At 52.1% G+C, this 16,491-nt stretch overlaps 1 protein-coding gene across 1 annotated transcript in view; it reads right to left on the reverse strand.

Moving 5' to 3' along the window:
* Positions 1 to 8,310: 8,310 nt before the first annotated feature.
* The window catches only part of LOC147098725 (ATP-sensitive inward rectifier potassium channel 12-like), a 162,733-nt gene continuing 154,552 nt past the window's right edge, over positions 8,311 to 16,491 (reverse strand). Inside the window, exon 2 of the mRNA XM_085969414.1 lies at positions 8,311 to 13,804. Within this exon, the coding sequence (XP_085825540.1) occupies positions 12,418 to 13,695 (1,278 nt within the window). The 5' untranslated portion in view covers positions 13,696 to 13,804 and the 3' untranslated portion in view covers positions 8,311 to 12,417. The remainder of the gene's footprint in view (positions 13,805 to 16,491) is intronic.

The following is a 16,491-nucleotide window of genomic DNA, read 5'->3' on the forward strand; positions in this document are numbered from 1 at the left end:
CGCATCTTCCACTTTTATTGAGGTGGTGATGCTTTTCAAGGTTCCTAGTTTCTCTTGAAACACTTCCTTGGCGTTGGCCAAGATGTCTTTTAATTGTTCAGGTATGACGTCATCATCATTTTTTTTCTTACTGGTCACCGTCAGTGCCTGAATGGAGTGCCAGTCTAAACGTATCTTCCTGATCCATTCACGTCCCAACAGCGGTGGACCACCATCTTGTAGAATGTATAAATACAACTTCTGTATTTCCTTGCCGTTGTATACAACATACACCCTTATTTTTCCTTTGGGGTATACTTTCTGCCCCGTATATGTTTTCAAGATAATGGATGTGTCTTTTAAAGGTATATGCGGAAATAGCCGCTCGTAATCCCGTCGATTTATGATGGTCAGAGCTGATCCTGTATCTAGCTCCATTTTAACTGGGGACCCTGCTATCGTGAGGGTAACCCAAATGGTCTGGTAATCTTCTTTGGCAATTACATTATGTAATTTGAGACAGCTTAGTCTCTTGTTTCTGGAGTCGCTATCGCTCTTTTGGCCTTCGGAGCTACTGTCCGTCATCATTTGTACCTTTCTGTACTTTTCTTTATTGATTTTTTTTTCCTGTCCGTGGATTTTTTTTGTCCAGATCGGCATACCCGTGCAATGTGTCCAATCTTTCCGCATTGCCTGCATGCTTTGTCCTTGAACCAGCAGTCCCTCTGGTCATGGGTGGATCTGCCGCAGCGATAACATCTCTCGAAACCCTGTGTCATTTCATGGGTGCCGAAGTCCTGTGTCTTTTGCTGTATCTCTGCAGCTCCTCTTGCGGCTGCTTCGTATGATACAGCCATACTGAAAGCCTTGTCAAGTGTCAAATCTTTCTCAGAAAGCAGCCTTTTCTGTGTTCCTTCACTTAGGAGACCGCAGACGAATTTGTCTCGAAGAGAATCTGCCAGTCCTGCCCCGAATTGGCAGTGCTTTGATAGCTTTCTTAATTAGGTGAGGTAATCAGCGTTACTTTCATTCTTGTGCTGATTCCTCTTGAAGAATTTGAATCATTCCGCTATCAGCAGCGGTGTTGGGTTTAAGTGCTCCTGTAGGGTATCAACAATTTCCTTAAAATTCTTGTCCTTTGGTTTGGCTGGAGTGATTAAGTTTCGTAACAGCCCGTATGTCTTTGCGCCCATTAGATTTAGAAGTACTGACGCCTTTTTATCATTTTCTATCCCATTTGCTGTGCAATATACCTCCACTCTTTCCACATATGTGGTCCAATTCTCTATATCATTATCAAAAGTGTCAATATTGCCAGCCTTAGGCATCCTGGAAAAAAATGGCGCTTCCCGCGCTTTCCTTTCTTTCCTGCAGAAAAAATATGGCGCTCCCCACGCTTTCCCGCCACTGCTGCTGACAACGCTGTTTTCCACGTTTAAAATTTTTTTTTTTCCCGCCGGACTCTCTGGGACTTTCCCCCCCCTCTGCTAGGTCGGAACGCCGACCTGCTTTGCAGCGCCGGCCATCTCCCGAGTGCTCCCCCCCATCTGTTTCTGCTTGCCTCCGCCTTCGCTGCTTGGCCTCGCTGCAGAGCCAGCCGATGGAGCCCCAGCCCGCCGCCCAGGAACGATTATTGCAGTACCTGCCACCAGCTCGGCTAGCTGGTGGCAGGTACTGCAATGGGGGGTTTTTTCTTGCTTTTCTTCGACTTTGGATGTCTGAGGAATCGATGTCCTTGAGGTGCTGCCGAATTGCAGGTAAGTCCGTTTCCAATTCGTTGCCACTGTTGTATCCGTGTGTTAATAGAGACACTGAAGGCAGGAGTTAGTTTCACAGGTGTTTACTGAACAAAGTCTGGAGGTGAACTAACTGATACAACACAATATACAGGCTTATATAGCCCAAGTGGCCATTACCGGCATTACAGTACACAGGGGCTCTTAAAGGCACATACACTGCAGAGAGCAGGACCCGATAGTGCTTTATGTGGTCCAGCCAGATCTGGTGGTGTAGTGTATGTAACCTGTACTACCTTAAGAGGATACCTTAAGGTGATGGACTACTTTTTGATGGCTCCTGTACATTGTAGTACCGGTGGTGACCACACCGGTATATAAACCCTGCGGAGCAAAGTGTATCTCAGTTCAGCCCTGACCCTCAATCACTAAAGACCTGTTTACTTACTTCTGTAGTCTGTGTCCTGTTATTCGGTATAACTGCATTTGAAAACACAGACTCAACAGTGGCGACGAGTCTGATCTTACCTAGCGGCAGTTTTGCATCAAAGGAAGCTTCGTCCTCAGAAACGGGCGTCGAAAAAGGGCATCCGCCCTCAACATCCTGCTGAGCACTGCATCACACGGGAGGCCATCGGGAACCCAGGTTGGTTTTCTGGCCACGAAGTCAAACATCAGTGAGCATCCCTTCTACGACAGCGGCGGGTAAGTCTGATCGAGCGGCACGGGGGGGAAGTCGACCGAGTTGTCAGTGGGAGAAGGGGAGGGAAAACGACGAAAAGGGCAGAGAACACGACCGCAGCCGGTGTCAGGGGCCGGACTGCAATCGGGGCAGAGACGCGCAGCAGCCAGAAAAGCGTTTATGGCCACAAGGACCGCGGGAGCGGCAGGGAACAAGAGCAGCAGCGTAGGGGAAAATAAAGGACCGTTAAGGAGGTGTTCCAACAGGGACTTGGAACACTGAAAGGAATTACGGCAACCATCAAAGTTGAAGAACATGCAAACCCAAAATTTTTCAAAGCCAGACCGGTGCCTATGCGATACGACCTGCTGTGGAAGCAGAGCTGGAAGGGCTAGAACGTTCAGGGGTACTGTCCAAGGTGGACTGGAGTGAATGTGCTACACCCATTGTTCCTGTCATGAAGCGTTCATTGAGCAACAAGCCGGGGGAGCCTGGGAAGGTTCGCATCTGTGGTGATTCCAAGATCACTGTTAATCCGGTTCTTCACACGGTGCAATATCCGCTTCCGCGGATTGAAGATATCTTCGCTTCGCTGTCTGGTGGGAAACACTTCACCAAGATAAACCTGGCGCAGGCGTACCTACAGATGGAAGTTGATGAAGCGTCACGTCAGTTTCTCACGATCAACGCACATAAGGGCTTATATCGGTATAATAGACTGGTTTTTGGAGTGGCAGCGGCTCCAGCGATTTAGCAAAGGGCCATGGAGCAGGTATTGCAGGGAATCCCAGGCACACAATGCTACCTGGATGACATCCTGATTACAGGAGATAATGATAAGGATCACCTCGCGAATTTGGAGCAGGCGCTCATCAGATTGAAAGAATATGGGCTCAGAGTTAATCGCCAGAAATGCGAGTTCTTTCAAAAGCGAATCTCGTACTGCAGCCACGTCATTGACCAGGAGGGGCTCCATAAGTCACCTGACAAGATCGAAGCTGTTGTCAAAGCTCCTGCACCGAAAAATGTATCCCAGTTGAGGTCGTTCCTCGGGTTGGTTAACTATTACCACAAGTTTCTTCCAAATTTATCCACGGTGTTACACCCGCTAAACACTCTATTGCAAATGGGAATACCATGGAAGTGGAGTGATGATTGTAAGCGGGCTTTTCAAAAGAGCAAGGCACTGATCACCTCTAAGGAATTGTTGGCTCACTTTAACCCAACACTGCCTATTCGCTTAGCTTGTGATGCTTCTCCATATGGTATCGGGGCAGTGCTCTCACATAAGTTTCCAGATGGCTCGGAAAGGCCAGTCGCTTTCGCATCCAGATCATTGACCTCCGCTGAGTGCAACTATGCTCAGATAGATAGGGAGGCTCTCAGCCTCGTGTGGGGAGTTAAGAAATTTAACCATTACCTGCAAGGCCAAAAGTCTATGCTGCTGACAGATCACCAGCCGTTGGTTTCCATTTTCAACCCTAAGAAGGGTGTTCCGGTAATGACGGCGCAGAGGCTTCAGAGATGGTCCCTTTTCCTAGGGGCACATCAATGTGATATTGAATTCAAAGGTACAAAGCAACATGGTAATGCTGATGGGCTGTCGTGCCTGCCACTACCTACAGCGGAAGAGGCACCGGCAGTTGACCCTGTCGAGATATTTCACTCAACCATCATCGAATGCTTACCAGTCACCAATGCGGGTATTGAGAGAGAGACCCGAAATGACCCGACACTGTCTCGGGTCTACGACTTGACAGTGAAGGGATGGCCAGCACATGGCGAACCACTGTTACCAGCATTCTCAGCCAGACGAGAACAGCTGTCCGTATGTCAAGGAACATTGATGTATGGAACAAGGGTGATTATTCCTCCTAAATTAAGGGAGAGAGTTCTGAAAGAATTGCATGAAGGTCATCTGGGAGGAGTCAAGATGAAAAGCCTTGCTAGGGCTTATGTGTGGTGGCCAGGTATCGACAAACAAATAGAGGACCAGCTGCTCAGGGTGCCAAAAAGTTCAAAATGCACCTCCAATTGCACCGCTGCATCCGTGGGAATGGCCTTCAGCCCCATGGCAACGTGTGTATATCGACTTTGCAGGTCCATTCATGGATTCCATGTTTTTGATAGCAGTAGACGCACATTCTAAATGGCCAGAAGTGATTAAGATGTCGACCACTACCTCTGAGAAGACGATCGCAGTTCTAAGAACCATATTTGCAAGGAATGGGTTGCCGGAGCAAATATGTTCAGACAACGGACCACAGTTCGTGTCAGAAGAATTCCAGAAATTCATGAAAAAGAATGGGGTGAAACATTATACATCTGCCCCATATCATCCGGCTACAAATGGGTTGGCCGAGAGATCTGTACAAACGTTCAAAAAGGCGATAAAGGCCATGAGTGAAGATCATATTCCACTACAACACAAGGTGAACAATTTCCTAATGGCGTATCAAAATGCCACGCATGCAGTGACAAATCAAAGCCCTGCCATAATGTTCTATAACAGAAGGTTGCGGTCCCGGTTGGATTTGTTAAAACCCAATGTGCGACGGGAAGTCGAAAACAAGCAATTCCAGCATGTAAATAAAAAGGCCACTCGTAGTTTTGAAATAGGACAACCAGTGTTGGCCAGGGACTATAGGGATGATAAATGGCAACCTGGAACAATTCGTGCACGACAAGGACCCTTGATGTACACGGTAGACGTTGGAGAGAATGTAATACGATGTCATGCTGACCAACTTGTGGAATCGAGAACAAGGGTCGACCCCATGTCTACGGCAGAGACACCAGTTGAAGAACTTATTGAGCCTGTAGCATCTACCTCAGACTTGAACGTATTGGATGATGTTAAATCCATAGGAGATCAAGTGGATGAGTCACCCCAGCAACGAGAATCAGAGACCCCTGAAAGGCGTTATCCGGGCCGGATCAGGAGGCCTCCTCAGAGACTGAATCTTTGAACAGTTCTTGTGTGTAAATTGTATATATGTTATCCATGTAATGTTTTAATTTGGGGTGTACACTGTTATGCTAACAGGGGAGGAATTGTAGTGTATGTAACCTGTACTACCTTAAGAGGATACCTTAAGGTGATGGACTACTTTTTGATGGCTCCTGTACATTGTAGTACCGGTGGTGACCACACCAGTATATAAACCCTGCGGAGCAAAGTGTATCTCAGTTCAGCCCTGACCCTCAATCACTAAAGACCTGTTTACTTACTTCTGTAGTCTGTGTCCTGTTATTCAGTATAACTGCATTTGAAAACACAGGCTCAACAGGTGGTGAATGGCTAATCCACTTGTCCGCCATATCCGTTGAAGTCCGGATAAAGGGATGTGGGAACAGGATGGGCACGTGGGACTAGAATGCTGCTCGTACGGAGGATAATCACCAACACAGGCCTTTTTCTTGATGTTTTTTCTATGTAATTCTCATCGATTGAGGGACGTGGGGAAAAAGCTGAGAATGGAGGCCACCACAGAGCCAGGAGCAGCTTCAGGCAACTGATGCACACAGAGAGGACAAAGAGGTTGACGGATCGATCGCTGATCTATAGTGATGATCCATGAGCAGCAAATGAAAGCCAGTGCAAAGTGTAAGAGATAAACAGCGAGACTGCATCGTTCTGTTAGAATAAAGTTTTATTTGATAAACTCTACCCATCACTGAAAGTGCATATTTCAATAGTATGTGAATACAGTAAGTATCTTTATCCCACTTTATAATCATGGTCAGTAAGTTTGCTGATGACACCAAAATCTATGCCAGGTTAAGACAGTAGAGGAGTACAATCAAATGCAAAAAGATTTAGATGTGCTGGGTGAGTGGGCCACACAATGGCAAATGGCATTTAATTTAAATAAATGTATTGTCATGCACGTTGGTAAGGCCAACACAGAATACACTTATCATTTGCAAGGAACAATGCTGAAAGAGGTTGAGAGAGAAACAGATTTAGGTGTTATTGTGCCAGATCATTAAACTGTAGCTAAAACTAGCAGGGTGTTCATAGAATCTTACAGCACAGAAAGAGGCCATTCAGCCCATCGTGCCTGTGCCGGCTCTATGAAGGAGCTCTCCAATTAGTCCCACTCCACAGCCCTGCAAATTTTCTCCCCTTGAAGTATTTATCCAATTCCCTTTTGAAAGTTATTATTGAATCAGCTTCCACCTCCTGTTCAGGCAGCGCGTTCCAGATCACAACAACTCGCTGCATAAAAAAATTCCATTCTCAACTTTGGCTTTTTTGCCAATTACCTTAAATCTGTGTCCTCTGGTTAATGACCACTCTGCCAGTGGAAATCGGGGGTAGAAGTTCAGGATCTCGGGGGGGGGGGATCGGGGGTGGAAGGTCAGGATCTCGGGGGGGGGGGAGAGGGGATCAGGGGTAGAAGGTCAGGATCTTGGGGGGGGGGAGAGGGGATCGGGGTGGAAGGTCAGGATCTCGGGGGGGGAGAGGGGATCGGGGGTGGAAGGTCAGGATCTCGGGGGGGGGGAGAGGGGATCGGGGTGGAAGGTCAGGATCTCGGGAGGGGAGAGGGGATCGGGGGTGGAAGGTCAGGATCTCGGGGGTGGGTGGGGGGGAGAGGGGATCGGGGTGGAAGGTCAGGATCTCGGGGGGGGGAGAGGGGATCGGGGTGGAAGGTCAGGATCTCGGGAGGGGAGAGGGGATCGGGGGTGGAAGGTCAGGATCTCGGGGGTGGGTGGGGGGGAGAGGGGATCGGGGTGGAAGGTCAGGATCTCGGGAGGGGAGAGGGGATCGGGGTGGAAGGTCAGGATCTCGGGAGGGGAGAGGGGATCGGGGGTGGAAGGTCAGGATCTCGGGGGTGGGTGGAGGGGAGAGGGGATCGGGGGTGGAAGGTCAGGATCTCGGCGGGGGGAGAGGGGATCGGGGGTGGAAGGTCAGGATCTCGGGGGGGGGAGAGGGGATCGGGGGTGGAAGGTCAGGATCTCGGGGGGGGGAGAGGGGATCGGGGTGGAAGGTCAGGATCTCGGGGGGGGGAGAGGGGATCGGGGGTGGAAGGTCAGGATCTCGGGGGGGGGAGAGGGGATCGGGGTGGAAGGTCAGGATCTCGGGAGGGGAGAGGGGATCGGGGGTGGAAGGTCAGGATCTCGGGGGTGGGTGGGGGGGAGAGGGGATCGGGGTGGAAGGTCAGGATCTCGGGGGGGGAGAGGGGATCGGGGTGGAAGGTCAGGATCTCGGGGGTGGGTGGGGGGGAGAGGGGATCGGGGTGGAAGGTCAGGATCTCGGGGGGGGGAGAGGGGATCGGGGGTGGAAGGTCAGGATCTCGGGGGTGGGTGGGGGGGAGAGGGGATCGGGGTGGAAGGTCAGGATCTCGGGAGGGGAGAGGGGATCGGGGGTGGAAGGTCAGGATCTCGGGGGTGGGTGGGGGGGAGAGGGGATCGGGGTGGAAGGTCAGGATCTCGGGAGGGGAGAGGGGATCGGGGTGGAAGGTCAGGATCTCGGGAGGGGAGAGGGGATCGGGGGTGGAAGGTCAGGATCTCGGGGGTGGGTGGAGGGGAGAGGGGATCGGGGGTGGAAGGTCAGGATCTCGGCGGGGGGAGAGGGGATCGGGGGTGGAAGGTCAGGATCTCGGCGGGGGGAGAGGGGATCGGGGGGAGAAGGTCAGGATCTCGGGGGGAGGGGGAGAGAGGTAATCGGGGGGTAGAAGGTCAGGAGCCCGTGGTGGGGAAGCATGGAGAGAACAGTGGGGAGGCGGGAAGAACATGATCCAGGTCTAAAGTGGGGGACAAGAGGAAAAGCGTGATCCAGATGGGAAGGTGGATCACGCTCTCCATTGCCTCTTTTAGACCTAGATCACGTTCTTTCACCCCTACCCCCTTTACACCTGCACCGCATTCTCCCTCTCCCTCACCCCCCCACCCCTCCAAGACCTGGAACACACTCTTGACCATGAATGCCAGTGAGTTGCTTTCTTTGAAAGCCAGGCATGTTTGCGGCAAGTGATATCATTGGACTGGACGAAATCCGGAAGTCATGACACTGTCACTATTCACTTCATAATGTAAAAGGTGACCCCCCGCACCCCCACACCTTCTAGTCAATAAACCTGTGAGCCACACACAATGCCCCATCAGTCACCGCAGCTCTCACCCAGAGGGTTTAGTTTGACGGAGTGATTAGCGACAGTGTGGGTACGTCCGGTTTTCGAAAAGGAGGGATAAACCTGATAACAACAGGGCAATCAGTCGCGCATCAGTGGTGGGGAAACTACTGGCAAACATTGTCAAGGACAAAATGATTTCTCACTTGCAGAAGCATTGGGTTAATAAGGGACAGCCAGCATGGATTTGTTAAAAGTTTCTAACTAACCTGATTGAGTTATTTGATGAAGTAATAGAGAGGGTTGATGAAGGTCAGCCTCTCGAGCCTATTCCGCTATTTAAACAGATCATGGCTGATCTGTATCTCAACTCCATTTACCCGCCTTAATGTAATATCCCTTTTTAACCTTACCTAACAAAAATCTATCGATCTCAGTGTGAGTGCTCCTAACCCCAGAGGCTGAGCCCTGTCTATTCTCTGAAATCAGTCCTGTTAGCACTGTGAACTCTGGAGCCTGGCTGTGACAATGACTGGTTCAAATTACACATTGCAGACAAACTGTTGGGTGTGTCTTGTCCTCCAAGGGGCCAATCAGAAATCTGGTCCAACCCACTTGTGGTGTAAGTAAACCCAGCTTTTCCTGCCCATCAATGTGGCTGACAGCAGCCAGTGGATGCGATACTGAAAGTTGTAAGATGGAAGTTAAACAGCCATCACAGAGAAGCAGATGCAGGCAGAACTCCTCAAATTGCCCCAGGCCCTTCCAACAGAGACACAAGTCTCCAATTCCTTGGTACAAGAACTTGGTCCAAATACATAAAATTATATAGTGTCCATTTTAAATAAATCAGGAAACCCAACACAATCTCCCCTGAAAACATCCAAGAGATTTATGCTGCAAAGTCAATGAAATAGGAAAAGCAATCGTGAAAGAGAAAGTGACAGTGATCGATCTCGCCGTGGCAAAGATCCACAGAAACCACAGTGAAACAGCATGCACGTCATTCTCGCCAAGTCCCATTCCCGGTGTGTCCGGTCATTCCCGGTGAGTCCGGTCATCCCCAGTGTGTCGGGTCATTCCCGGTGTGTCGGGTTATTGCCGGTGTGTCGGGCCATTCCCGGTGTGTCGGGTCACTCCCGGTGTGTCGGGCCATTCCCGGTGTGTCCGGTCATTCCCAGTGTGTCCGGTCATTCCCGGTGTGTCGGGCCATTCCCAGTGTGTCAGGTCATTCCCGGTGTGTCGGGTCACTCCTGGTGTGTCGGGTCATTCCCGGTGTGTCAGGTCATTCCCGGTGTGTCAGGTTATTCCCGGTGTGTCAGGTTATTCCCGGTGTGTCGGGTCATTCCCGGTGTGTCCGGTCATTCCCAGTGTGTCAGGTCATTCCCGGTGTGTCCAGTCATTCGCAGTGTGTCAGGTCATTCCCGGTGTGTCCAGTCATTCCCGGTGAGTCCGGTCATCCCCAGTGTGTCGGGTCATTCCCGGTGTGTCGGGTCACTCCCGGTGTGTCCGGTCATTTCCGGTGTGTCGGGTCATTCCCGGTGTGTCGGGTCATTCCCGGTGTGTCCGGTCATTCCCAGTGTGTCCGGTCATTCCCAGTGTGTCAGGTCATTCCCAGTGTGTCGGGTCATTCCCGGTGTCCGGTCATTCCCGGTGAGTCCGGTCATCCCCAGTGTGTCGGGTCATTCCCGGTGAGTCCAGTCATCCCCAGTGTGTCGGGTCATTCCCGGTGTGTCGGGTCACTCCCGGTGTGTCCGGTCATTTCCGGTGTGTCGGGTCATTCCCGGTGTGTCGGGTCATTCCCGGTGTGTCCGGTCATTCCCAGTGTGTCCGGTCATTCCCAGTGTGTCGGGTCATTCCCGGTGTCTGGTCATTCCCGGTGTGTCTGGTCATTCCCAGTGTGTCGGGTCATTCCCGGTGTCCGGTCATTCCCAGTGTGTCCGGTCATTCCCTGTGTGTTGGGCCATTCCTGATGTGTCAGATCATTCCCGGTGTGTCGGGTCATTCCCAGTGTGTCCGGTCATTCCCGGTGTGTCGGGTCATTCCCAGTGTGTCCGGTCATTCCCGGTGTGTCGGGTCATTCCCAGTGTGTCCGGTCATTCCCAGTGTGTCGGGTCATTCCCGGTGTGTCCGGTCATTCCCGGTGTGTCAGGTCATTCCCAGTGTGTTGGGTCATTCCCCGTGTGTCGGGTCATTCCCAGTGTGTCGGGTCATTTCCAGTGTGTCCAGTCATTCCCAGTGTGTCCGGTCATTCCCGGTGTGTCTGGTCATTCCTGGTGTCCGGTCATTCCCGGTGTGTCCGGTAATTCCCGGTGTCCGGTCATTCCTGGTGTCTGGTCATTTCTGGTGTCCGGTCATTCCCGACGTGTCATGTCATTCCCGCCATGTCCACTCATTCCACAGATCAGCTACCAATGCTTTGGCGGATGATTGGAAATCCACCTGAAAATTGAACGGTGCACTGTGTGACAGAGCCCAAGGTTTCACTGTCTATTTGGTGAGCAGTAGAAAGATGAGGTGGGGTGGTGTGTGATTGGATGTTAAACAAAACAAAATATACAAGTTAAAGGAAACAGAATCATTGCAAACAGCTGGAAATGGGAGAAAAACCAAGATCTTGCATTTCCATAGAAATGTACAATTGAAATGAAGTGAAGGAGTTCCTGAGGTGACCTTTGAGACCCAAGGAGGTGACCTTTGAAATCCAATGAGGTGACCTTTGAAATCCAATGAGGTGACCTTTGACATCCAATGAGGTGACCTTTGAGACCCAAGGAGGTGACCTTTGAAATCCAATGAGGTGACCTTTGAGACCCAAGGAGGTGACCTTTGAAATCCAATGAGGTGACCTTTGAAATCCAATGAGGTGACCTTTGAAATCCAATGAGGTGACCTTTGAAATCCAATGAGGTGACCTTTGAAATCCAATGAGGTGACCTTTGAAATCCAATGAGGTGACCTTTGAGACCCAATGAGGTGACCTTTGAAATCCAATGAGGTGACCTTTGAAATCCAATGAGGTGACCTTTGAAATCCAATGAGGTGACCTTTGAGACCCAATGAGGTGACCTTTGAGACCCAATGAGGTGACCTTTGAAATCCAATGAGGTGACCTTTGAGATCCAATGAGGTGATTTTTGAGACCCAATGGCTGCTGTTTCAGTCTAGTGGGATTCTGTCACGTTTAATAAAGTGTAATTCTAATATATCGGGTAGATAAAGGGTTTCAGAATTATTTAACAATGAAAGACAAAGAAAATTTTAAACCTGACTTTTACATAGTTGCATTCTAAACACTGAGGAAAGAGTTTGAGGGATTCACATCATTGGGGCAGGAGGTTTGACATGAGTTATCACTGGGCTGGACATTCCCACCAGGCATCAGAACAGTGGGTCAGCTCAGTGGTCCCTCTGCAGGGAACACTCACTGAGTCACCCTGCTTTTAAGCAACTTTGGTCTTGGAAAGGTTAATTCCCAAGATTACAAGGGAGCAGCCAGGCTGCATCATTTGGTTATACTGTTTACAACGCAAGAACAGGAAAGAAACCTTCATACATCCTATAAAGGCTTTTAATTAAAACAAGATTGTCATCTTATTTAAATAACCTATTGAGTGCAGAAATGCTCTCTGGGGCTGACATTTGACAGACAGCAGGAGCAAATGTACAAAACGGCTGTGCAGTGTTTCTGAAGGGAATGCTGGACTCACATCGTGAACCTTTCTCAACAATGGATCCAAACTGGTGGGAAAGCAAGGATCAGCCCTGACCTCAACACATCACTGCCGCGCTCACTGCACTTGGAGTATTGACTATTAAAGTAACTGCTCAATGCACAGGGAGTGACAGCAGGTCACAATGCTCAATGATTGGCCAGTGTTTTATTTCAAACCCTGCGTAGCATCTAAGTTATTAAAAACCATCAGTAATGGCATCTGTGAGATTAAATTTCAGATTCCCTTCGGTAAGAGAGAGTGTCCAATGGGATAGTAGCTTGCAGCCGGTCAAACTCCAAGTGGTTGTCTACCTCCTCCTCCTCCTCCTCCTGACTCAACAGTGCAAGCTCGTTCTCATAACAAAAGGAATTGTTGAGCGGCACCAGTGAAAATGTATTGTCTACCAGCTCTTTGGCACTGCACTGCGGTGTCGTGGGCACTTCATAGGTCTTATGGAACCGTGAATAATCCACCTTGTAGTGGGTCTTCTCCTCAAAGAGCACTGGTTCAAACCGGTGGCTCCAGAGAATTTCATTGGCCAAGTATGAGCTTCGTGCTTGTGTTGTCATTGCTGTGGCTTCAACCATTCCTTCCAGGATGACGACTATCTCAAAATCTGCAGTCTCCAGATCTTGCTTACTTATCCCATAAAGGGGACTCTCCTCATCAATCTCGTGGACTATTATTATAGGGGACACAAGAAAGATACGGTCTAATCCAACATCGTAACCAACATTAAGGTCTTTCTGATCCAAAGGGAGGTATTCCCCTTCTGTTGTGACATAAGGTTTAATCAGCTGGGCCCTGACATGAGCTTCCACAATATGACTTTTTCTGAGATTACCTACTCGCCACATCAGGCATAACTTGCCATCTCTTATCGATATTACAGCATTGTGACTGAACAAAAGTGTTTGGGCCCTTTTCTTTGGTCGTGCCATCTTTGCCATTATGGTGCCAATCATGAAAGAGTCAATGATGCACCCAATAATGGATTGGAAGACTACCATGAAAATAGCAGCTGGGCATTCCTCCGTGACACAACGGAAGCCATAACCAATGGTGGTCTGTGTCTCAATGGAAAACAGAAAGGCTGTCACGAAGCCATTAACTTGCATGATGCATGGTTTGAAGTTTTCATCACGTCTTGCTTTGTCCAGATCCCCGTGCATCATGGCAATGAACCAGAATGCAAAGCCAAAGGCCAACCAGGAAATCAGGAAAGCAGTGGAGAAGATCATGAGCATGTATCTCCAGCGGATATCTACGCATGTAGTGAAGATATCAGCCAAGTACCTCTGTGACTTGTCGCTCATGTTGGTGAAGTAGATGTTACATTGACCATTCTTCTTTACAAAACGGTTGCGGCATTTGCGGTGCGTTTGGACCTTGCCGTTTCCATGGTCATTGGCTGCTGACAAAGTGCTGAGCGTGACGCCATCTTTGTCCGAAGACACAACGTTGTAGTGGTTGACCCGCACTGTGCCCATCGCTGCGGCTACCATGAGTCTTTGGAGGCAAAGCTGGCTGGCAAGTTTTTGAAGAGGCTGCCAATACTCCGTAGAAACCTCGCACAGTCAGACCAGCCATGCACTAACACCCAGACTCCATGTTCTGAAAAGAAACAGAATAATTATCACTATTTAATTATTACCTTTCCCTCACTGAATACACCACACCTACCTTCCCACCACATCCACTGAACCCAGCCACCCACCGTACCTGCCGACCCCACCAATACACCACACCTACCCTCACACCCACACACCCTCACAGAACACCCACCCTCACAGCACACCCACCCTCACAGCACACCCACCCTCACACCGCACCCACCCTCACACCCACCCTCACACCACACCCACCCTCACACCACACCCACCCTCACACCACACCCACCCTCACACCACACCCACCCTCACACCGCACCCACCCTCACACCACACCCACCCTCACACCACACCCACCCTCACAGCACACCCACCCTCACACCGCACCCACCCTCACACCCACCCTCACACCACACCCACCCTCACACCCACCCTCACACCACACCCACCCTCACACCGCACCCACCCTCACACCACACCCACCCTCACACCACACCCACCCTCACACCACACCCACTCTCACAGAACACCCACCCTCACAGCACACCCACCCTCACACCGCACCCACCCTCACACCGCACCCACCCTCACACCGCACCCACCCTCACACCACACCCACTCTCACAGAACACCCACCCTCACAGCACACCCACCCTCACACCGCACCCACCCTCACACCCACCCTCACACCACACCCACCCTCACACCGCACCCACCCTCACACCACACCCACCCTCACAGAACACCCACCCTCACAGAACACCCACCCTCACACCACACCCACCCTCACACCACACCCACTCTCACAGAACACCCACCCCCACAGCACACCCACCCTCACACCACACCCACCCTCACACCCACCCTCACACCACACCCACCCTCACACCGCACCCACCCTCACACCCACCCTCACACCACACCCACCCTCACACCCACCCACCCTCACACCCACCCACTCTCACAGCACACACACCCTCACACCACGCCCACCCTCACACCCACCCTCACACCGCACCCACCTCAAAGCCACCCACCCTCACAGCACACCCACCCTCACACCCACCCTCACACCACACCCACCCTCACACCGCACCCACCCTCACACCCACCCTCACACCACACCCACCCTCACACCCACCCTCACACCACACCCACCCTCACAGCACACACACCCTCACGCCACACCCACCCTCACACCACACCCACCCTCACACCACACCCACTCTCACACCACACCCACCCTCACACCACACCCACCCTCACACCCACCCACTCTCACAGCACACCCACCCTCACACCACACCCACTCTCACAGCACACCCACCCTCACACCCACCCTCACACCACACCCACCCTCACACCACGCCCACCCTCACACCCACCCTCACACCACACCCACCCTCACACCGCACCCAACCTCACACCGCACCCACCCTCACAGCACACCCACCCTCACACCCACCCTCACACCCACCCTCACACCACATCCACCCTCACACCACACCCACCCTCACACCCACCCTCACACCGCACCCACCCTCACAGCACACCCACCCTCGCACCACACCCACCCTCACACCCACCCTCAAACCGCAACTATCCATCAGACACAATGGGTTAAAACCAGCTTCACCCACGCAAATCATATCCCGACTTAACGCTGGGCACCCCCACACTCGCTCTCCTCCCTCTCCACCCCCACACTCTCCCTCTCCTCCCTCTCCACCCCCACACTCTCCCTCTCCTCCCTCTCCACCCCCACACTCTCCCTCTCCTCCCTCTCCACCCCCACACTCTCCCTCTCCTCCCTCTCCACCCCCACACTCTCCCTCTCCTCCCTCTCCACCCCCACACTCTCCCTCTCCTCCCTCTCCACCCCCACACTCTCCCTCTCCTCCCTCTCCACCCCCACACTCTCCCTCTCCACCCCCTCACTCTCCCTCTCCTCCCTCTCCACTCCCACACTCTCCCTCTCCTCCCTCTCCACCCCTACACTCCCCCTCTCCTCCCTGGACACCCCCACACACTCCGTCTCCTCCCTCTCCACCCCCTCACTCTCCCTCTCCTCCCTGGGCATCCCACACTCTCCCTCTCCTCCCTCTCCACCCCCACACTCTCCCCCTCCACCCCCACACTCTCCCTCTCCTCCCTCTCCACCCCCACACTCTCCCTCTCCTCCCTCTCCACCCCCACACTCTCCCTCTCCACTCCCACACTCTCCCTCTCCTCCCTCTCCACCCCCCCACTCTCCCTCTCCTCCCTCTCCACTCCCACACTCTCCCTCTCCTCCCTCTCCACCCCCACACTCTCCCCCTCCACCCCCACACTCTCCCTCTCCTCCCTCTCCACCCCCACATTCTCCCTCTCCTCCCTCTCCACCCCCACACTCTCCCTCTCCACTCCCACACACTCCCTCTCCTCCCTCTCCACCCCCCCACTCTCCCTCTCCTCCCTGGGCATCCCACACTCTCCCTCTCCTCCCTCTCCACCCCCACATTCTCCCTCTCCTCCCTCTCCACCCCCACACTCTCCCTCTCTTCCCTGGACACCCCCACACTCTCCCTCTCCTCCCTGGACACCCCCACACTCTCCCTCTCCTCCCTCTCCACCCCCACACTCTCCCTCTCCTCCCTCTCCACCCCCTCACTCACCCTCTCCACCCCCACACTCTCCCTCTCCACCTCTCCA

The sequence above is a fragment of the Somniosus microcephalus genome, chromosome 28 (genome assembly GCF_052327205.1).
Source record: "Somniosus microcephalus isolate GS21.2 chromosome 28, FLI_Smic_1.0, whole genome shotgun sequence".
NCBI classification, from domain to species: Eukaryota; Metazoa; Chordata; class Chondrichthyes; order Squaliformes; family Somniosidae; genus Somniosus; species Somniosus microcephalus.